Here is a 23,155-nt window from a genome sequence, read left to right as displayed (position 1 = left end):
AACAGTTGCCAAAGTTTTTGCTAATGCTTCTTAACAATCAACTTATGCGTACTGTGATGAATTATATCGTAACCACGCAATGTTTTGGGATTACAGATTTTTGCCCTACAAGTACAGAGTAGATCAACAGCTCTGTAGCTTGACCAAGGCAGAACTGTCTGTAGGGCAGTCCTGCCCTTTACGGTGCAAATACCTTCTGAAGTTCTAGGACCCGGGTAACAGCCGAGCGCGGGACTGTTGTGTTGCTAACCACGGCATGGGCTGCGGGAGAACTGCATGAGTGTGCGGCCGTCCATGTAGGCTCGTACATCGACGCACACTAATGCAGTTCTCTCACAGCTCTCGCAACGGGTAACATTGGAACAGTTACGCGCCCGGCTGTTGCCCGAGTCCCAGAACTTCAGGAGGTATTTGCACCGTAAAGAGCAGGACTGCTGTAGGGTATAGTGGACCGAGTGTGAATCCCCTGATTATATAGTCTGAAATTTAGACTATAAATCTATGACAATGTGCGAACTAAATCTTAATTTGTGGTGATCTGAACCTCCGGTGCTAAGAAAACAACCTCAGACTTTGATCAGTGGATGTAGGAAACATTGAACTTAAACGAATTACGATTCTGAATACAGTATTGTCTCGTTAGCGGCTCGCTGGTCGGGACCGGCGTTGAGCCCGTATCGTGAACGGAGCCCTAATTCCGAGTGTTCGTTTCTCGCTTCTTTCTGGCCGAAGGGGGGAGCGAGATGGAACACTGCGTGTGCGGCGAGCGTGCGCGATGGTCCCAAGCGCTTACCGTGAGCCGGGCCTGCGTCAAGATCTTGCGAAGCGGTTTTCGTGCTCACGGTAAGCGCTTGCGACCGTCGCGCACACAAAGGACAGTGTCAGGCGTCCGAAAGAGGGAGCAAGAAAAAACATCAACGTGTCTCGTACCGTCCTCGCATTCGCAAGAGTGAGACAGAAGTGGTGGGGATAGCGAAAAGTCCGTATCGTGTACACCAAACCGAGCCCGTAACGAGACAATACTGTAATATATTTGAAACCCAGCTGTGGGATAGAAGCTGACAGTTGAACACTTCAGTCACTAACAAGGGAAGATCGGCAAGTGACACACGCTGATTGTCATGCAACTTTGCTCGACTGTTTGTTGGACTAACCTAAGAACTATTCCGTATTCAGTTGGTGATATTTCTGCACTTGAAAGGAGAACCACCCGTTTTACTTATGCGCCTGTAACTCGTAAATTACAAAAGATATCGAAAAAAACATTTAAATAAATGTTATACCGTTTCTGATAGTCTATATATCTGTCGGAAATAATTTTCGAAAACATAATTTTTTTAATTTTCAGATAAAAGAATTATTTTCTGCAACATTCTTCCCAATAGATATATACACCTTCAGAAACTGTACAACATTTATTTAAATGTTTTTTCGATAGCTTTTGTAATTTACGAGTTATAAATGCACAAGTAAAAGGGCCGACTCGGATAAAACGGAGTGGTTTGTATTAATAACCTTCTTATTGTATAATTATCTCCTGATTTATAAATAATTTATATATTCATATAGTTCAAATGTATTTATATAACGGAATATATATTTATTCATACAGCTATTCATAAATATAAACGTATTTATATAAATTATTTGTAGTATAATAAGTTCATTATTGAATCCCTATCTATCTCCCTTAAAGTGCAAAAGTAGCAGCAACCGAATACGGCAAAGTTCTTAGATCATTTCAACAAACAATCGAGCAAAGTTGCATGAAAATCCGCGTGTGCCATTCACTGATCTTTCTCTCTAAGAGCCGAGAGAAAACTGACCAACTAACGTAACTAAGCTTGTAAATAGAAAATAGCTTATCGAGGAGTCTCCTTCGACTTGGCTCGCGTGGTTGATAAAATAATTCCTAATAAGTATGTTCCTATCCAGTCCTTCGCATGTTCCACAAAAGGTTGACGAGAAACCAGAAAAAAAACCTGTGTACCACTTCAGATCATTCGTCAACCCCGAAAATCAATTACGAAAATACTTGCCGCGGGGATGTCCGAGGCGTACATCTGACAAGTTCCTCCCAATAATGCCCTGGATGCGTGTCTTTCGTGCGTCCAACGGTGACAGAATCGTTCTCGTCGGAAATAAATCGACAGACAGCCGCGGGCCATTCGTCTCCGCTGGCGAAAATGCATCTGTCCATTAATGTTCCGTATTCCCCATAAGATAGACGTCCCGGGGACGCGATTCATTTATATTGCTCGCTGCGTGCCAATAGTCGATCGACCCTCCTCGGATCGTTTGTCATACGTACGCGTGCGGTAAGTATATCCGTTCAGTGTGCACGCCATTCCTGCATTCGTCATAGAATCGCACGACAACGGTTCGCGATCGGCGTAATTACCAGCGAATGTAATTACTTCTGACGAAGAAGAGTGAGGCATAGTCATTTGGAAGATTACTATGTCAAGCATTGGAGAATTTCAGCGAATTTCAGATAGATTTCCGAGGTATTTCCGTTCGAAGCTAGATTCTTCAAAATTGTATGTACTCTAGGGGAAGTCTGTCGCGGATGGCTTGATCAACGTATGCCCTCTTCAATACCCTCTTCAATTTCTTTGCTTCATGACGTTTCATCTATTAGGCACTTATGGAAAAACAGTTCAAATTTATTAGGTACCATTTCGTGCAAAAATCATTACACAGTTCAAGGCACTTCAGAAATACGCTTCAGCAAATAATTTAGCTAGAACTGGGTATAGAGCTTGCATCGTTGTTCAAGGATTGTATCCATTTCAATACACTCGCTACCGATACCCAGTTGGGAACATCCCACCCGCAGTTCACAGTACATACAGTGGCTCACAGCCATAATCGTACACTCTTTAAAATCGCATAACTTTTTTCAAATTAATCCAAACGACTTGAGTTTTTTTAGAAGCTAGAAGGATTAGTCTTCTACGTGACGTGATTCGTCGTTTTCAAAAAAATGCAATTGGCCGGAGTAGCAAAAAAAATAGTAAAGGTCGTTTTTTCAACTTCTTTTTGTGAGCCTGTAATGAAAATTAAAAAAAAAAACAAGTTTGTTGATTTAAGTAAGTTGTGTACGTGTCTAAAATTTCATGAAAATCGGTTAACGTTGCTCTGAGCTATAAACATTTAAAGATCGCAGAATAAGGTCGAGAATCGCGGAAATTCCCAAAATTCCCAAGAACAAAAAGTTGCAAAATAATCCGGGCTTAACATAAAGATATAACTCTCTTTTAAACACATTGGCCTTATTTATTAACCCTTCGTTGACACTCTGTGTGTGAGCCACCCATAAGCTGATTGTGACGCTCTGTACCTTTTATATTCAAAATAAATAGTTTTTTTTCCAAAGCCGACGAACAAACTATTTTTTCTCTCAAAGTATTATATCTCAACAGCAATTCTATAGATTTTTAGCTTCTAATATTTGTATTTGTAACAGCTACAATTTTTTAAAGATTTTCTTCGTTTCTTTCGACATGTGGTAATCTAGATTTTTTTTTACAAAATCTGCGATAAAAATTCAATCGAAAAACTATTGGAATACAGTCTAGAGACCTTGAAATTGATTCATGATTTTTTCCATAATAATTGGATTCTTTAGATGAGAACGGTAGTCGTTAAAAAATTTCTCTGGGTGTGAGCCACCCAGGTATGTCAAAATTGATCGAAAAAGGAGGTGTGTCAACGAAGGGTGAAACTCAAATTATTTTAATATAAAAAAAGGAAAGAAGATAGATAATTTATGACTTTACTAATTGGTTTGCTTCAATAAAGACAATTACTCTTTTTAGTATTTTAAGATAACTTCTTTAACCAAAAATAAAAATATAAGTAAAAAATATAAGTATAAGGGACTTTTTGCCCCAATGGTTCCCCAATAGTTTCACCCATATATAGGTTCGAAAATATAATCATTCAGAAATAAACAATGTCATGTACACATTACTAAAGAAACATACAATCTTAACGTATTCACCTTACACGCCGTTAAACTGTAGTTAACATCGAATAACACAACAAAAACGACGTACTTTTTTCGCTTCTTGATTATACATAATGACAAAGGCGTCATATGACACGCACGAGAGCCCAAAAACGACTGGCGACTCTGCGGTCCTCCCCATTTACCCTTGTCATCAAAATAGTTATGCTGCAATATTCAATCAATTGTTTACAAAAGGAGATTTTGTATTCGGGACTTTTTACCCGCCGGACTTGTAGCCCCACTCTACCCTACATAACATTTTGCGTGTGCTTTACCAACGTAAAATGCAAAATTACGCATACATGCGATGTGGGTAATCAGGAGAAATTTAGACGTCACAAATCCATGCATATCCATGTATGTATATGATGTATGGTAGCGGACGTGTTGAGACTTTAGTTGATAATCTTGAATCGAATTTGTAGAAAATCTTAACTACACTTTGTTTAATGCGCCAGACTCGTGTACTGGTAACTGAATTACCTACTGTTCACTATAATTGCATTAGCGCAGTTCCAGCAACGACTGTTACGAAATCTCGAGAAACAGTTTGGGGGAGATAAACTCGCGGTCGTAAAAGGCGAGTAAAGACGAGCCTCGAGGGCCAAGGGACCAACAACGCAGCGGTAACGTATGCACAATATTTTTAATTGTTGACGTTAAAATGTGTCCCCTTGCTTTTTTTTCGCCCTGGTTAACGTGACATGCCTACGGTCGAGGGTCAGAAACTCTGTCACATTTTCCGTGGAACCCCTCCGAGTTATTTATTTCACGCTTAAAGAATCACCTAGCGTCCATACGCCGCTGTTATCCGCCATTGTATGCGGACGACTTTGGGCGAACTGTCTTCTGCAAGCACGAGGCTGACAGAATGAGATTATGAATCGCGTAAACACGAGTTTTCGGAGGTTCCTGAAATATTATATGGCAATCGAGACATTTAGGGTATAGGGCCCATATACCGGACATTAAGAACCGGACAAAAGTTATTTAAGAATTTCAACATAAGTTTTCATAAATTCTGGGAATCTCTTGCATTGAACTGATTATTAAGGATTTCCGTAAGTTCAAGACTTTTTGATTTGTAGTTTGATTGTAAGTTTCTTCTATTTTTTTTTTTTTTTTTTAATATTCATAGTTAAACTATAGATATTAAACCAATTATTTGCTAGAGCGTTCTTAGATAATGTCTTTATAAGTTCCTGCATTCGATTTTAACAAGTCTTGTGTAGTTTGTATGTTATAACAGTTATATTCTGAAAAACATGGCTGGGGACGAAAGTAACACGTCACTATGGGGATGAAAGTAACATGTTACTTGGGCGAGCAAAATAGCATACAGGATAGGAATTCTTCAGATGATAATGATCGTCTATGTCTGGTTTGATTGGACCCTTTCCGGGAAAGCTGTTCGAGAGAGAATCATCCCAAATGTCTAGATTTTAAGGGTAGGACCCACGAAGACTGCCGCATGGGTGATCTTCACCACGTATGTCATAATTTTAATTCGGATTAGGTGAAATTTAATACCTATCATTTAACTAAATACACAATACCAAAGAAATGTCCGAAGCTGGATATGCTTTCTACCTTTCGTTATTTAAAATTTATTTGTTTTTATTGTTACTTAAAATATGTGTATTTAAATGTTGTTTTCAATCGTTCTTTTATAATAAAAAATCCTATTTTGCGTTGGAAGAAGTGTTTTACTTAATTCTCCTGAAAATAATTAGTGTTACTTTCGCCGCCACCGTATGTTACTTTCGTCCTACCCCTGCAGGACAAAAGTAACAATGACAGTCACCGCGTAAAACTGCTATAACTTTTTGACTACTTATTATTTAAGGCTGAATCTGGACTCAAATGATGGACCAAGAAACATAGTATCTTAAGGGGAGGTTCCGGCCTAGAGCCCATCAGAAGAGGTGATCTTTAGGAATTAATTAAAGGAAAACTACTATATATAATTTCCTTCTTCTTGGAAAACAAGACACGAAGGAGTATAACAATTTTAATAATCTACGTTTTATGTTATGGAAATCATTCTTCTCCCCCTAACGGATGTTGAAATCATCGAAAGAGCAAACCGGCAAAAAATCTGCCCTAGTTATCGCGCGAAACGCGATCAGAAGAAACAGAATTCAGGAAACGCCATGTCAGAAGGAGTTCGTTCTGATTTTTATACATACAATTTACATGCGACTCGTGCACAATACGGTCCATCGGAAGTCGTCGTCTACCGCTTCCGCTATCTGGCTGCAGCACGTCTGTCTGACGATATTCCCCTTCGTGTTTCGTCTCGACCAAATTTATATCCGACCCTATGGAAACGTACGGCAACCTTTTTCTGCGAGAAAATGTCGCATGAGAAAGACGAGTTCCATTTTGCATGGTAAAAGGGAACTAATAATCTGCCTTACACTCGAATTGGATTAAAAGTCTTGGCTGTTGTGGCTCCGTTTAACGGTTTTAGGTCTGGGGGTTTGGGGGTTCACGGCGTCACGTGAGGGATCAAACTTTAATTTGCAATACGATCACGCAATCGTGGGTATTATGGAAAAATATGCCTCTATGGTTTTGATATAAAAACCTATATGGATCGAGGGTTTGAGGCCGCTTTATTTTAATTAAATTTCGTTGGCTATATAGGATATTTCTGTAATAAGAAATCACACTTTGTCGTATTCTTTAATGTCTTCATCTATGATTATTTTTTATTCCTCGACGGGGAACAACTTTATTCGTCCTAACTGAATAACTCACTATGAAAATAATAATTGAAATCTTTCGAATATAACCTCTGATGGTCGTAGTAACTTTTTCTACGAATTTTAATTGCTCAATATTGTCAAATACGGAATATATAAGATCTACTTTCCTAGAAACACAGTTAGTTCTTATCCGCCTCTTCGTTGATCCGATTCAAGTTATTGAAATAACAGATGAAATGATCGCGTGACATGTCGCTTTGTTCCTAGCGAAATGGCGGCAATAAACAAAAAAAAGCAGGGGGCAAAAATTCCGACGAAACGAATCGATCCTTCATGTTTGAAATAAAGAATGCATCGCACGGTCATTAAGTATAAATAAAAACGCGGGATTAACCAGACCCCAGCATTTGTCTTGTGCTTATCTGCGACATTTCATTAAGCACGAGTGCTTTCGCCGAATCACCAATAGGAATCAACAGAATCAGTTATAGCCGACACCTAACAAATTTCAACCTAATTACTTTATTACGAATGCACATTACGCGACCGCGTAAGATATTAGCCCTCATAGGCTATGGTATGCTCACCATTGATTTCTTTAATAACCCGCATTGAAATGTTCTTAATTATCTTAATTATCCGGCGGTGCTTCTAAGGCCAAAAACAAGAATTGAAGATAATCCTCGACTGTGTGGATACATATGTTGATTGTTTTACTTGTACAATAATGGTTGTAGTTGTGAATTGCTTCATCAATCCAAAATTCCGAAAAAAATCCGATATATTATAATACCTACCTATCTTTATGTACGAACTAAAAGATTCGTAACATAAAATTACCCCCGCGAAAGCGGATACATCAGCTAGCTCCACATAGATATAACGATAAAATTGGGAAATCTGGCAGTGGCTAAACCTACATACCAGGTGTATGATTTTTTACGAATAGAATAATCATCTCCCTCGTATAGAGTGAGGGAGTTTTCTGAAATAGTACCAGCATGCCATCTGCAGTCTACCTAGCTATATATATAAAAAAAAGAAGTCCTGAATGACTGACTGACTCATCAACGCCCACCTCAAACTGTTTAACCTAGGAACGTGAAATTTGGAAGGTACATTTTTGGAAATTCCGTCCCCGAAGTGGTGAAAAGGGGTAAAATTAGGTCCGATTAGATATCAACTTGGTTCTTACTCACAAAGATTACCCACACAAATGCCTAAAAACCAACTTCAATATTTTTCCCTAATCAACCCTTAAGGGGGTGAAAAGGGGGAAAACTGTTTTCACGGACTTCTCAATATACCTTAGGTCCGATTAGATATTAACTCGGTTTTTGCATATAAAGGTAAAAACTAATTTCAGGATTTTGCCCCAATCAACCCGTAAAGGGGTGGAATGTGTTCTCACGGACTTCTCGATATCTCTTCGGCCCGATTAGATATCAACTTGGTTTTTACTTCGTGGTTATCCACATAAATGCCTAAAACCCAATTTCAGGGTTTTACTTTAATCAACCCCTAAAGAGGGGGGGCGTGAAATGTGTTTTCGTGGAGTCCTTAATATCTCTTACTTAGGCCCGAAGCGAAGCGCGTGTATATTTTGCTAGTCTACTATAAAGATGTCAATTTTATACTTTCGTTTGGCCACTATGTTATGCCATACAAGTATTGCATAAGCGTTCATTCAGATAGTCGTGTAATCAGATAGAAAGGAACGTGTTAATTCTACCTTGACGCGGGGATACTTCCAGAGGGCAGGAAAAGACGAGATGGCGTGGCTTTGACGTATGGAAGACGTCCAACGCGGTTTCGTACGTCAGTGTCGTCGATTCGTCTTCCCTTGCCTTTCACCATCGCCGAATCCTTTTCGTTCTACAATTCTCTGGCACATTGTATAAATGGTGCACGTCCGCTGGCCAGGATACATCGTTCCTACACGGCAGATTGCTCTGCCCTCTTCGATTTATCAATTGGCTCCTTCAGGCTTCTCTTCCTTTTATCGCCACACTGAACATTCGATCTTCTGTCGGCCAGAATCCTGCACACCTGAACCAGAATGAAAGAAAATCTTTGCTAGAGAGTGTGCTCGTTTTTTGCGAGATTGAGTAATCGATTTGTATTTCCAAACGGATAGGTTAACTGATTAGTTCTATAAAAAAAAAGGAACAATTGCCAGGCTTTCTGCAATTAGATGACAGAACTCTGACTCATTTCTGTTGGTATTATCGAAATTATCCCAGTGACAAGTATTGAAATGGTCTCGTTGAAATGATAATCGGGTCCTCTCGCGAAACATGGCCTCCTGGGCTTCTTTATTTAGGGACACCTCAGACAACTAGCTGATATAGGATCAGTTAATTAACAAAATATTTGAATCTCATTTATCAACCTAGGGAGCAGAACTATGAGACCTGTACATCAGATCAAGAAAGCCATCTCGATCACTTTTTGAGATGCTTTCGAAGCATCTAAAACACGGTACGACATTTAATTTTCAGGGCTATGGTTGCTTGAGGAGGGGCCGGTTTTTCAATCGCGAATGTTGATCCAGTTGCTCAGGACGGTGTTATTAACACAGATTACATCTTTTGGAGGAAATCGTTTCAGCGAGCCCTGATTGCCACCGCATGCGGGTGCGTTTAAAGTCGTACTAATTAACACGGCAGCGATTCAAGATGTCGGCACCTTACGGCGGAATGGGTCGAGAACGGTGGAAGTCTTAAGGCGGCGTGTTCTCTCCGGGGAGCCAAGTGTTAGGAGAATTAACAGCAACCCCTGATCTTGGCCCTCTATGCTATCTCCCTAATAATAAACTGGTAATTCCCAATGCCCCTATAAGTTACTCCCTTTCAACGCCACGATAACCTACGAGTGTTAAGACGTATTATCTAACGGGTGTGCGCAGTTCGTCCTGCCACATGCACGGGGTCTGACAATCGTTGATTGATAAATGCGGGAGGAGGAGCTAACTCTACTGCCAAGATTCAAAGATTCTCGATCTAAATCTTCAGTGGTCAACTGAGTGAGTTCAGAAGTTAGCCGAAAATGGGAAGTCTCTTGGAAGCTATAGCTGGCCTGACAAATATATGTAAGTAAGTTCTACTTGCGGACTTTAATCCCTGAAAATAGACTTCCCATTGTGTCTAACTCAGGTCTGAGAATAACGAAGTAGAAACACGGGGAAAAAAGTAAAATACACGTTATATTTCAAGTATTCGAATTGGATTTGGCAAATCCATTTTTGCGACTATAAAATGTTAAAAAGGTTGAAAGGTTCGTGTGATTTATAGCGCCCTTGTATCGTATCAGACTTGTTTGTCTGTTGACTTTCTAACAAACGTTAGGCGAATTTGGAACAACGGACTCGTGGGTCAAAACTATCGTAAAGAAGGAGGTTTATTCAAATCAATTTCCTTGTAATCGGTTAAATCGGAAAACCCTATCCCTGTAAATTTCTTATTTATTACTCATGATGAATTGTACGATTCGAATAAAGGACACGTTATTTTAACAAAACAATGCAAATCCACGCAGGCCACCAGTAGGTAGACGTTGCACAATGGTTTAACATATCCCTGTCCTTACAATATTGGAATCTCGGAAAACACAACCACCTCGAAATGCAGTCGACTAAAGGAATCCATCAGGAATATTTGGCGGAAGATTATTGACTCTGCAGTAGAGGATAGATTTTTCATCTTATGGTAGTTCGTGTCGCACGAACTGAAATACATACCGACTTCATGAAACATCAGTGGTTTTTATACGCACACAGTAGATTTAAGAACAGTGATTCTAGGAACTTCATAGTGTAAATTGGCTTGGTTCCCGGGCATACTTGTCACTTTCATTAGATGGTCCGCATTGTGGATCCAAATCGACTCACAAGGAGAGGTTCCCAGGTGTCCGCCTCCGATTGATTTAAATTTTGGATACGTTTTAGAGGACCGAAAAATAAGATATACGTGTTTCTAATAGCGGCCAGTTTTCATATTTAGAGGGTGAACTCAACCCCCAAAGTTATAAAATATTCAGGTGTTTATCTCCGATTGCTTTGGTTTTTTTTGGGGGGGGGGTCTTGAATTAGGGCATGGTGCACTCGTTCATGCAAATTATCGGCTTTGTGATGGGTGCGCGTATTGCAGCTGCATGTGATCTTATATTACGTATGTTAGTCGGCCGCTGGGAGTCTGAGCCCTCCAGAAGCGCAACCTGGCGGTGAACTCTCATGCATGGGGACGGATTTGATGATCGGTTAGAGCAGGGGTGTCGAACTAGCGGCTCGCGAGCCGCAGTGGCTCCTTCTCCGCTTCGCCTGCTCCGTAGGGCCGTAGGAGAACGGCCCCCTCCACACCTACTTCACTCTGATGAGTTTCTCCTCCGGGTGCCGCACTCTCTCACTGCCGGGTCTCGTGCAACGCCTGGAGAAAAATAAGTGGGGGAACCGGCTGACCGGGGCCCGACTCGTGCGGCTCTCAGAGTGGAGAAGTTCGACACTCCTGGGTAGAGTGTTCTGTGTGTACAGCTGCAATGCGTGAGTGTGTGGCCATGAGATACTTAGAGTTTGTCATTTGAAAGCAATGCAGGTGTACCTCCCGAATGGCAAAATAAATTGTAATGACATAGGGACATGTATAAAAAAGAGTTTTGAAAGAATACCAGTAGTATTTTACCTTATATTGCAATTAGAGTTCGAAGGATTAGTATACCCAAGCACAACCTGTTATGCTTACTCTGCGGTCACTAAATGTAGATTAATGTAAGGAGTGCGTGTGAGGTGGTGGGCTACCCTCGGGGTAACTTTTTTAAGTATGCCTTAGTTGAAGATAGATATTTATAAAACGTCAAAATATAACAGTAACAAATTTTGCCACAAAATAAATAGATTCGCTGACGCTACATTAGACGCATTGTGCTATTTAAAAATAAATTTTTAAACCAAAAAGTAATGTTTCGCTTTGTACAAATTTTGTATTAAATAAATAAATTTACCAATTATATTTAATATGTATTTTTTCATTTACACAAGTTTTGTATAAATTAGACAGGAATAATCATTTAGTTAAATTTTTCTTGTGTTTCTGATAAATATTATCAACAATATTCCAAAAATATAATTTTTGCAATATTTTTTTCAATTTCTCGAGAATTCTCAAGAAATATGATCATTTCTGATTTCTCGAGAAACAAAAAATATCGAGAAATCAGGAACACTATCTGTAATGGTACGAACAGCATGGATATAACACACATCAAAATAACGAAAAAGCGAGGCAACGCGTGGCTAACGAACCGGAATTGTTGATTAATCGACGGTTTCTAATTTATCCGGCGAAGTAGGCAAACATGGAAAGTGAGGGGAAGGTGTGGGGGAGGGGGCAAGACAGAATTTCCAGATTTCTGAGCCGGGTTTACCGCGATGGAATATTGATGATCAAGCGTTTTGCATATGTACCCTCTCTTCCGGACATTTAGCGAAACTCCGTCGACCGGAAGGTAATTCGCAGTTCGAATGAATTCGTCATGATTTCATGAGCAACGTTCACCCGTTTCATCGTTACAGGCCCGTGCTCTCACCTTCATCATAGACATTCGCCATGGCTTGCAAAGTACATACCCTGTTTTCGAGACGAAAACGACAGAAAGAGCGAGACAGAGGGCTGCAGGTAGTGTATCCGAGGGAACGGGGGAGAATGTGGAGCTGTAAACTTTCGGGGAGGAACGCTCGAGCTCTCAACGGGAACCGCTTAGATTTATGGGCGTAAATTTCTATCCAATAAGGAGCAAGATCTGTGTAGTTCCTGAACATGGTATTACAAGGCCCTTTTATTCAACATGAAACACGTTAAAGTTTGTAATGTCCATGTCTCAGCTAAAATTTTCCAATCATTGCCATTTCCATGGGGTAATAATAGCTTGCAATTTGGCAGTGACCTGCTACATGGTGGCAGCAAGTTGCAGGATCAGAATTTACTGCGTAAAACTGTTTTAAACGAGTCGAAGCGAATATTTACGCCGGTAGTTTTCAGTAGAAAGTTCGCGGGGTAAGTTGACGAAGTACAGAACGATTACTTCAGGCTCTCAACAACGCTAACCGAGGTTTTGGGACATTAGTTTCTGTTGAATCTAGTCAGAATAGGTGGTGGGGAATAGGTGCTGGAAAGGAACGAGAAGCGTCTTATTGCGAGCGAAGGAGTTGTGCAGCCGTGTTTAGGTACGAGTATCTGCTTCGGAGATTAGGAACGAAGGGGTTACCGACGGTGACCGATAAATTTCGCCGCGACTGTCTCTTACTTGTAATTAAACGCACAATTTAAACGGGCTGTTAACGTCAGCACGGCCAAACCGAAGTGTCTTCTCTTGGGTACGTGTTCTTAGAATTCTGGCCTCACGCTGGGATCAATTGAACCACGTGACATAGCACGTAAACGAGTAAAGAAACCACAGTTTAGGAAACTTTGATTTCCAATGTCATTTGTTCCGGTTTATTTTTGTGGGACAAAAATTTTGTATGGAGTTGATAAAGAAAAATCACGAATTTCTCCAAACGCACGCAACAAATGTCGTACGCTATTTCAAACTTGAATTTATCAGAACTCAGGTTGGCCAATGAAATAGTACCTACGTGCATACTACATACCCAGACTGTCCAGAAAATGGTATAAAAAATCACAATATTTTTTGTACATTTCAGTCATCGATCACTAATCATTTTAACCACCTATTCAACAATACTTTTGTATATAATATTCTCTAGCAAATCGATCCAAATTTCAACAGGTCGGTTGAAAACAATACGCGACGTAGTTATAGATCCTTCGGTGAAAGATTTCATGCGAGTTGCGTGGCAATAATAGTTATTATCGTCGATCCATCATAGAAGAAAAGTGAAGGGCAGACGATTTCATTATGCATGCACATAAACGAAACGCGCCCCTAATTACAGCATTGTGGTGACCCATACCAAGTACCAGTCGAACATCTGCGATCCATCGTGACGGATAAATCACCTTGGGACCACCCTCCAATCGCGTCTCGGCCATCGCCTTGCATATAGACAGTTACTAATGAGCCAACCCCATTTAATTAACCGTATATAGCTTCGACACAACTGCCAGACTATTTCCCTGTTAGCGCGCCACACGCGTTATCGTTCTCTTCGAACGGCCGCCCTTCTTTCAGGGTCTGATATCACATTGGCAGAGAACTTTTACATCCGGACATCTGTTCTAGTCATATTTTTCGGTAATTTATTGAGGATGTCAATACGAACAATGGCTGGGGCAACTGATGGCAAAATGAGAAATTTAAAGTCATTTTAACTTTGAATCCGCTAACATAAGTCAATTATTGCTTGTGTTCGGTGTAAACAATAAAACGTGCTTCCGTCTTGAACAGATACATATGTGATTTTAATGTGAACAGTAATATGCAAGGAAAAATTGGTGTGGCCTACAGTAGCACAATACATAATATTGCGCTCATATTGTTGGTCCTAATTGTCATAAACTTCTAAGGAGTGTAAAATTACTGTATTCGACAAGGCTGTTGGAAAATTCAACGCTACCCAACGAACGAAGCAGAGCCTCGTGCGGAAGTTTGCATTAAGGCCAGCACGGCGATGCAGGGCCCGGACAGCGTGACGCCAGGCCCGTCATAAATTAGGCTAGGGCCTTAAGCAGATTTCACCAGCGACAACGCAAGGACTTTCCCTGACGAGAACAGGCAGTCTTCCACAAGCCTCGACTCGAGACACCTAGGCCGCATCGTCAAAATATATTTTTATTAAAGTTAACCCGTTTCCTTCACTGCTTCGATTCTTACAAGTAAGTCTTTTATTAGAAGATTATATAAAAGTGATCATGGGGATAATGTAACAATACATATAGTCACATTACTTAGTAATACACGATAGTCTTATGTAATAATGGTCTCTTTGTCAATGAAACACCACGTTTACCTACGTGTCTACGCAAGCTGAAAGCGTCAAATGATAAAAAATATTATACATATGATAAAAAGTAAATCGTAGTCCGGAGTTAACAGAACAGATTAGAAATGATTGTCACCATTTTTTAATCTCTTGTGAAGATGAACAATATATTGTGCCTGGCGTACTGCAAACAGATAGGTTCTTACTATGAACTTATTCCATGTAATATACTTTCGTTATTACAAGTAACAAAATACGTTCCTGAAGATAAGCCACATGTTCTGGAAATTGGCAGTATGTCCATCTCTTGATTTTAAATAATTTCTGTAGATTACATAGTAGAGATAAAGTAAGAAGAGAACATGTGATGCGACAAAAAATTGCTGAAACTGCTACTGCATTTTGAAGTGGGATGGTAGCAATAAGCCTCCGTGGCGCAATGGGTTAGCGCGTTCGGCTGTTAACCGAGAGGTTGGTGGTTCGAGCCCACCCGGGGGCGATATCTTTTGCTTTACCTTACTATTCTCTCGAAAGTATCAATAAATTGTTATTATTATTAAACGATTTTATTCAGCTTCGATGCTCTGTTTGTTTGTTTTTTCTTGTATGTTTGTTTCAAATCTAGAAACTCAATTTCAACCTGTTGAGGTGGCACGTGGTAAGATAAAGTACAACTCCGTCTAACACAGCACTCAATTTATTTAATACAACAACTGCGGAGATTTAACAAGAGACTCGCGTGAGGTCATCGGCAAGTGAGCACAGGAACTGCCCGATACCGCCTGCCTGCAGGGTTGCGAGGCAATCCAGTACGTCGTACTGAGTACGTACTGGTATATATGACGTCACTTGGTTTGGATTGGCTTAGCGTTGGTATGACGTCACGGCGTCACCAACCAAATATAAGTGTTCCCCTTCTCCTACACCGAACGACCAAAGAGAAGATATACCCTAGTAGCATTTATTTGTGGGAGTTTGTTGGGCCAATGACGTGTTATCCGTTGGCCACCTGTTGAAGTGTCGCGCTATTTTTAAATGGGCCAACGATTGTAACCAACGCAGGCACAACTGAAGGTTTCTTTCCATAGGCCTAACTGAAGGTTTCTTTCCATAGACCCAACTGAAGGTTTCCTTCCATAGGCCCAACTGAAGGTTTCTTTCCATAGCCCCAACAGTTGAGCCTCTACAATAAACCAACAGTAGGAAGACAGTTGGTTATACTACACTTCAATAAAAGCCTTATCAATCTCTAAAAATAAGTAACTGCAAAGTACGGTTTTCTGAAAATTTTATTTGTTTACATACAATGGATCTTTAATGGTACCTTTTCCATATTAGCAAAAGGAATACAAATAAAAGTATTACTTTCAGAATACATAGTTAAGTATAAGTAAACAATTCTTATGTACATCAGAAGAATAAAGAGACCACACAATACATCATCACGATTACAGGGTATATATAAATTGATAGAATTATGAAACGATGATAGACTCTGATTAGAATCGCTATTAGAGATATTAAAATGCGCTTCAGAAACAACACTTATTCATAGACTATCTTTGATTTGATTTCTTTTGCAGCCACATGCCGTTGTTTAGTTCGCTGCAATGATTCAATCTCTATCTTTTGTAAATCTGAACCAATTAGATAAGACGACAATGATTTCAGCATTTCTGTGGCAGTTCCTGCCGCCTTCTTTTTACGTACAGCAGCTACAACAAGCACTTTTGTTTTTCTATACATAGGTTTTAATTGTAAGGGTCTTTTACACATTTAAACAAATAATAATTAGAGCATAAAATAAAACTGGCCAAGTATTTTTTTCATATTGTGTATATTTATGTCTTTGAGGTTAAAACCAGTATCTTTTTGATGAATTTCGTAGTGACTAGTTGTAAATTGTAGTAGTTAAAATACTGACAGACATATATACTTATATGTAGCCATAACAAAATTGTAAGATAGTTATGGAATCTTTAAAACAAAGAAAGACTAGTTCGATTAACCTAGAAAGATTAGGTTTCTGAAAACATGAATAATTTTTAAAATATAATACTTACCTGGTCTGATGAACCGCGAGATGAAACGCAACAAATCATAACAATCACAATCACAAAAGGAACAAATGATATTCTTTTCGCCTATCTCGCAGATAGTGGTGGAGAATTATCGTTAGTTTTCAATATCGAAAGCTATCGATATTTTTATATGACTATCGATGGTGATCGATAACCTTCTCCCCCCACTTCCACTCTGTTCATGTCATGACGCTATCCACGTTGCTCGATACTCTAACAGCGATAGCCATGTTTTAAAATAATAATTATTATAGTGTTTTTAAGTAAATGAAGAACGTAAACCGTTGTCAGAGTTATGTAAGAAATATCTCTGTATTCCGGCTACTTTCGCAAAGTATGAAAAAATCTTTAGTGAAACTCAATAAATAATTTCCGAGAGGGGGTCCAGAATAAAAGCAAAAAATGTTGACTTAATCGTTTTTTTTTTAAATAAGAAGCAATTGCTATTTTCGTACACTACTCTTTTTTTTAAACACATCCTATATTCTTCATTTTGAATTCTTTTCTATTTAGCATTGAACATCAATTACATATATTCAACTGTTGCTAATTTTTTCCAATAAAGATGACGATTATTATACACTTGTAATATGAAGGTACATACATGATAGTGGATTTATGTTACGGAAACAATCGATAATTATCGATCGTAGGGATCAAACTATCGATTACTATCGACCACCATCGATAGTCACGACCATCGATAATTCTCCACCACTACTCGCGGATTTGCCTCCGTCAGCCACCAGCCACGCTATCGAATGGTACCGAATAACGCGTCGTGCCTCGTGGCGATGTGACGCATACAATCGACCGTTCTCCTCTCGATCAGTCGATCGTTGTCAAGGCAACGCATTATGGCGATGCAAACAATTCAGATCGCCTATACAACCACAAAAGTATCTTACAATTTACATACGTGTTTTAATTTAATATAAAATTGTAGTACAAGAAAATAATTACTTATTAGTTTTTAGTGCATTTTTATAAAAATCGTTTTTTCTATTAGAATTATTAGATGATTATATTCACTTGCTAAATGGAGAATAGGCATCTCTTTGGGGAGTGGGCATTCCCTTATCATAATTTCTTGTTTTACCTTGACAACAAAAGCTTATGCTTAGGCAAAGATGGGGGACATACCGTGGTTTGTTCCAGTGCAGATTAGATATTATCTTACGGGGGCATTTGTACTTTATAACCCTTTGTGATTCGACAGTTGTGTAGTCCCAGTTGCCACCAACAAAATATGATATAAATCGCAAAATCACGAAAAATGGACATTCCTCGTTTTTCCCCCCTTTCCCTTCATGTATGAAAACATATTTAAAAATATTTAGTAATGATTTGAAAACATTACAATATTCGTAATTGAAGTAAATAGCAACATATATATTGTCTAATGCTTCATAAAAAGTATAAACAATAGAAATTTCTTTATAATTCTAGAAAGTGTCAATGTAAAAATTATAGATTCCACAAAACAACAGCGAATAAAAAATTTTATTTAATGGCGCCGTGGCTTAGTTGGTTAAAGCGCCTGTCTAGTAAACAGGAGATCGAGGGTTCGAATCCCTCCGGGGCCTTTTCGAGAAAAGCAAATATTATCGAGTTTTTTTGTTTTTTTTCTACTATAAATGCAAACCAATATTGACGAATCTGATTGATTCGATATAAATATTATTATATGACTTCTTAATATTATTTTATATTATGTATCATTTCAGTGTACCTTTTCCCATGCTTAATTTTGTGAACGACTTAAACTGAATTAAATACATCCTACACTGGCCATTTATATTTTTATTTCTCCTACTATCCATATATGCTGGACTTTATGAAACACAGTTATGATAAGATAATTATTAAATTCCATCAACATTTCATGTAGAATAACACGCGATCTTTGTGCAGCGCCATTGTTTCCGTCACCCAAGGTAATGATTACCCAACCAAGCGCGTCCGTAGACTTTTTATACAGGAGAGGTGGTCAACTTTGGGGATGACAGTAAAGAAAAATATAGTAACGAAAACACGAGTAGCCAATATAATTAAAAATTTAAATTCGAAATTTAAAAACCACTTTTTTAGTACAGACTTAATAATGATTTGCCCTTTTTGCCCCCCCCCCCCCCGGACGGACGACCATGTACCCAACAGATGAGTACAAAACATTAACAATTCACATCATTGAAACAAAATTGTAAGTTATTAGAGGAGTCTGATAGTATCGATATTATAGATTTAGAAAAGTCTTCACACGAATTTTGCATCATAGAAACAGTATCGCATCAGGCATCATTACCTCAATTGAACAAACATAACCGCGGACAATATTCAGAATGATAATTACGCACCAAGTAAATATAACAGTGAACTACAACTTCACACAAGACTTACCAAAATGTGATGCGTCTGGGTTAGTAATTTTCTTTTTTTACAGAACACTTTATAACGAGCGGCGATGAAAATCGCGAAATTCAAGAGAGGCACGAACATACGGCGGGTATACTACTGCGACAGTGTTGCCACCCGCCTCCAGTGTTACGATGGTGGCTACCTTGCTGCGTCCCCTAATCCAGTCGCGGAACTTCGTTGTTGTCATTCTGTTTAAAGTAAACTGTGTATAACCTTGTTTTCCTGGAAAATGAGTTCGTATACAGATCCGTTGCATTTGAACGAAATGAGTCTGTTTCGGGAACTGCAGGACAATTTGTCAAAGAACATCAAGGATACACGGAACATCTTGGAAATACGTGACAACGTGTTATACGTGTGGAACGCGAAGGATTTTTGCGTAGTGACCTTGAACATTGCGGCAACGCGTGGGGAAATTGGAGAAGATGTTCCTTATCAGGTTAGAAATTAGTCCCTAATTAATCAAACAATTGAATTACTTATCGGTGAGCGAAATGGAGATGGCAATACAGCATGGTTCTGTGTACGATATTTCGTTGCATGGGAACCTAACCTCAACAGTATGTTGTGAAAGGGGCGCACGCGTCTCCTTTTATTGCTGCATGTATTGAACATTTGTGCGGAAGAGTAGGCAATTGCTGCTGTTTATTTAATAAAAACAGTTTCTCTCTGTTTTTTTTTTAAATATAGGGGATTAAGTAAATCCTTCTAATATTATTCTTCTATACAATAATTGTTGTAAGTGATGTGTTTCATATGACTTTTGGTTAAGCTTCAAATCATAAAGTGTAATTTCTTTGCCAATATTTGATTTACAGTTTGTTTGGTTTTATATAGTTTGTCACCATGTTTGTGACAGTATTCCTAATATTTGGGAGGTGTGCATGTTAACGAACATGCAATAATAATAAGATGAATGACACTGAAGCATTGCTATATAATTCCTCGTGTTGACCATTTATCGAACCCACTTTCACGGTCACTTTTATACAAACGATTTATAACAAGATGTATAACATAATTTTTACTTTCAACTCGTTACATACAATAGACACGTTCTATGCATCGTACAAGTACTTTGTCAGTTCTATGACCTCATTTTATAAGATTGGATCTCATAAATGTAATAATATAATCATAATATTTGCAATAAAGTTTAACGTATAATATAGAAGTTAGAAATTGTAATTTTAATTATTTTTTACCAACTAATTATTCCCACGAGTTGTAGACAAAGTACAATGAATGAAGTTCCCCGTTCAAGTATTAGGATTCTACTCTAAATATTTTGTACCGCTAGCAGTAATTTATATTATCGTACTGTACTTGAGATATTTTATCACTTTATTAGACTTCATATGTATATAGGTTTCATGCATTCCTCTATCATTTTTTAATTACAGATGCAAATCGTTCCCATTCTGTTATTTATTCTGGAGTCAAATTGTGTATATGTACCTAAATGAAGTATTTTAGCTTAGTTTATTTATTATTCTAAAGAATTGTTTCCAAGTCCTGTTATCTATACTCTATTTTGTATCATAGATCTGATGTAAATGGGAACAAATAATTGTCAACTATCAGTTTTTGCAAGTTAAGCTTCTGTTTACATTTACACATAGGTAATCTTATCGTACAAGTACATTAACTTCTACTTCTTACGTATTCCCTTACAAAAACACTCCATACACACATCATACACGTATTTCATGCTCCCAAGCTTTTGAGCTATTTAAATTTGAAATACGTGTAAATATATTTCAAAACATTATAAATACTTGCTGCAACTCTGAAACCAGAGACGGCCAAAATGTAATTGTTTAATTGATTACACATTATTTTCTGTAATCGTTAATTTAGGTAGTTGACCACAACTTTGTTTATCTCTGTCTCAATTAAGGCTGGCACTATTTGTCGATTTTTTTGGTATTCGAATATTCAAATACTTCAGTTGCTCAATTATTTGGCGAATATAATTCGAATATCCAAGTATTCGAATAGTATGGTGTGAATTATATCAAGTTCTTTAGGTTCATTTGTCAGGGTGAAATCTTGTAAGCTAATTTTGACCCACTTCACACCATACTATTCGAATACATCAGTATTCGAATAATAACATTCGAATACATCAGTATTCGAATAATAACATTCGAATACTCAAATATTCGAAATTTATTCATAGCATTCGAATACTTGTAAAATATTTGAATATTAAATTATTCGAATAGTCCCAGCCCTAGTCTCAAACCCAACTGAATAATGCCGAGTATTTTGCAAGCAGGGTAAACCAACCAATAATTGACCGCATACCAGTGAATGACCATTAGGCAAAGGAATGTCAATTATAAATTTAAACATTATGATATGTTTATAAATAGAGTGTAGTTGCACTTTTAATATCCTATATTTTTAGTTGTGCGTATTAAGCAAACATTAGTAAGTACAATTCTTATTAAAAGTATGCGGACATTTACTGGGCTTCTACACGTTTTGCATTTTATAATTTTTTTCTTTTAAATTATGATAAGAATAAGGAATTATTTTTATATAAATTTCAAGAAAAATAAATTTAAATGCAATTTCAACAGTTGTTTTGTTGTTATATATAAATATATTCATGTATTAATCTCAAAGGTCCATAGATTCAACAATTCGGTCATTCACTGGTTGGTTTACCCTACATAAAACAAAAAATTAATATTCATAAGTACTACTAGATTCCAAAGCAAGGAATCTTACATATCGAAGCGACTGATACTTAAGAGCGCGTATCGGACATGGTGCCGCCAAGAGTAACTGTTACCTTTCAAGTCTTAAATGACCTGCACTTTTGAACAGTTAAAAAATTTATTTTCAACTTTCCCTCTAAAGGATGGCGCGAAAAGTCACTTATCGTACGAGCTGTTAATAGTCACAGTAAAAACAATGGAATTCCGACCTTCGTCAAGTAGAAGTTGCTCGATAGCCGGGACCATTACCTCGAAACGGCGCGTTCGCTTAACGACGATTACCGCGAAAGCGTTTTCTCCGGCGAACTTTTGATTCGAGGCGATTAAGCTTCGGTTAAATTATGGCCCACGATACCGATATACACGGTCGCAGAAATGCACGCGTGTGTCCGCGTCCCGCGGGTTCGTCGGTGTCCGTCTACACAGATACGCGCGTGCACCAGTGGAAAATGATTACGTGGTAAATGAAAGGGAAGCGGCATGGTGAGGCCGCGCGCGCACACGCCGCGAGAATGGGCAGAACGTTTCGTTCTCCTGCCTGTGCTTTTATTTCATTTCAATGGCACCGTGGGATCAGCGGGTACATTAATGCCTGGCCGTGTGAGCGCGCGAGCGCGGCCACCGGGGACCAAAAGACCGGTGAGGGGATAATTTATAGGAAATGGGTTGTTCGACGCTCCGGAGTAATTTAATTAAAATAAATGTCCGTGCCGCGGAGGAACGTTACCCACGGACCCGCGGTCCGCAACTGCGAATAAAATGCAAATTCAGACCCTTCACCGGGTTACGTATGGGTATTCGTAGCTAGGCAGATAAAGAGTGCGCGACCAGGGGGAGCAGAGTCTCCGGTTCCTCTCTCCCTTTGGGGACCGATCATCGTTCGCTCACCCGTTGATTTGATAAGGGAAAATCCTGAGAAGTCCCTCGTCTCTCCCGTTCACCACTTTTTCTCCGGTTTTATGGCCTGTCTGCACTGGCTCGCCGGACTGTACGCGTGTAGGCAAACATTCAAAGAATTTGGGGCGGTAGGAGATGTACAATCTTATTGAACATACTGTTGGAGGCTGTAGAGTGTAAGCCGCGTTCTTTAGAAAGACTGTTCCAAGTAGCGCCTTATATCCTGTAGGCTAACGGCCCAATTTATTGCGCGTCTCATGTACCTCAAGTTGCATACTCGGGATCACGCAATTTTACCGTTTTGTATATGTTGTTGAAGGTGAACATTTAACTGCTTTTGAATTACATAACGAAAACAAATTACATAT

At 38.8% G+C, this 23,155-nt stretch overlaps 1 protein-coding gene and 2 non-coding genes across 4 annotated transcripts in view; all 3 read left to right on the top strand.

Moving 5' to 3' along the window:
* The first annotated feature begins 15,087 nt into the window (after window positions 1–15,087).
* On the top strand, window positions 15,088–15,161 carry Trnan-guu (transfer RNA asparagine (anticodon GUU)). The gene has a single exon. It is a non-coding gene; the product is annotated as a tRNA-Asn (tRNA).
* Window positions 15,162–18,255: 3,094 nt separating this feature from the next.
* Trnat-agu (transfer RNA threonine (anticodon AGU)) lies at window positions 18,256–18,329 on the top strand. The gene has a single exon. It is a non-coding gene; the product is annotated as a tRNA-Thr (tRNA).
* A 981-nt stretch (window positions 18,330–19,310) lies between these two features.
* The window catches only part of Mbo (nuclear pore complex protein Nup88), a 90,738-nt gene continuing 86,893 nt past the window's right edge, over window positions 19,311–23,155 (top strand). The window contains exon 1 of one of the 2 annotated variants that reach the window (XM_076814196.1): window positions 19,311–19,600. In XM_076814196.1, coding sequence (XP_076670311.1) covers window positions 19,391–19,600 — 210 coding nt within the window. In that variant the 5' untranslated portion in view covers window positions 19,311–19,390. The remainder of the gene's footprint in view (window positions 19,601–23,155) is intronic. The other variant, XM_076814193.1, reaches the window with a different exon arrangement.

This window comes from Andrena cerasifolii, chromosome 1, assembly GCF_050908995.1.
Source record: "Andrena cerasifolii isolate SP2316 chromosome 1, iyAndCera1_principal, whole genome shotgun sequence".
NCBI lineage: Eukaryota > Metazoa > Arthropoda > Insecta > Hymenoptera > Andrenidae > Andrena > Andrena cerasifolii.
This window is presented reverse-complemented; position numbering and strand designations above follow the sequence as displayed.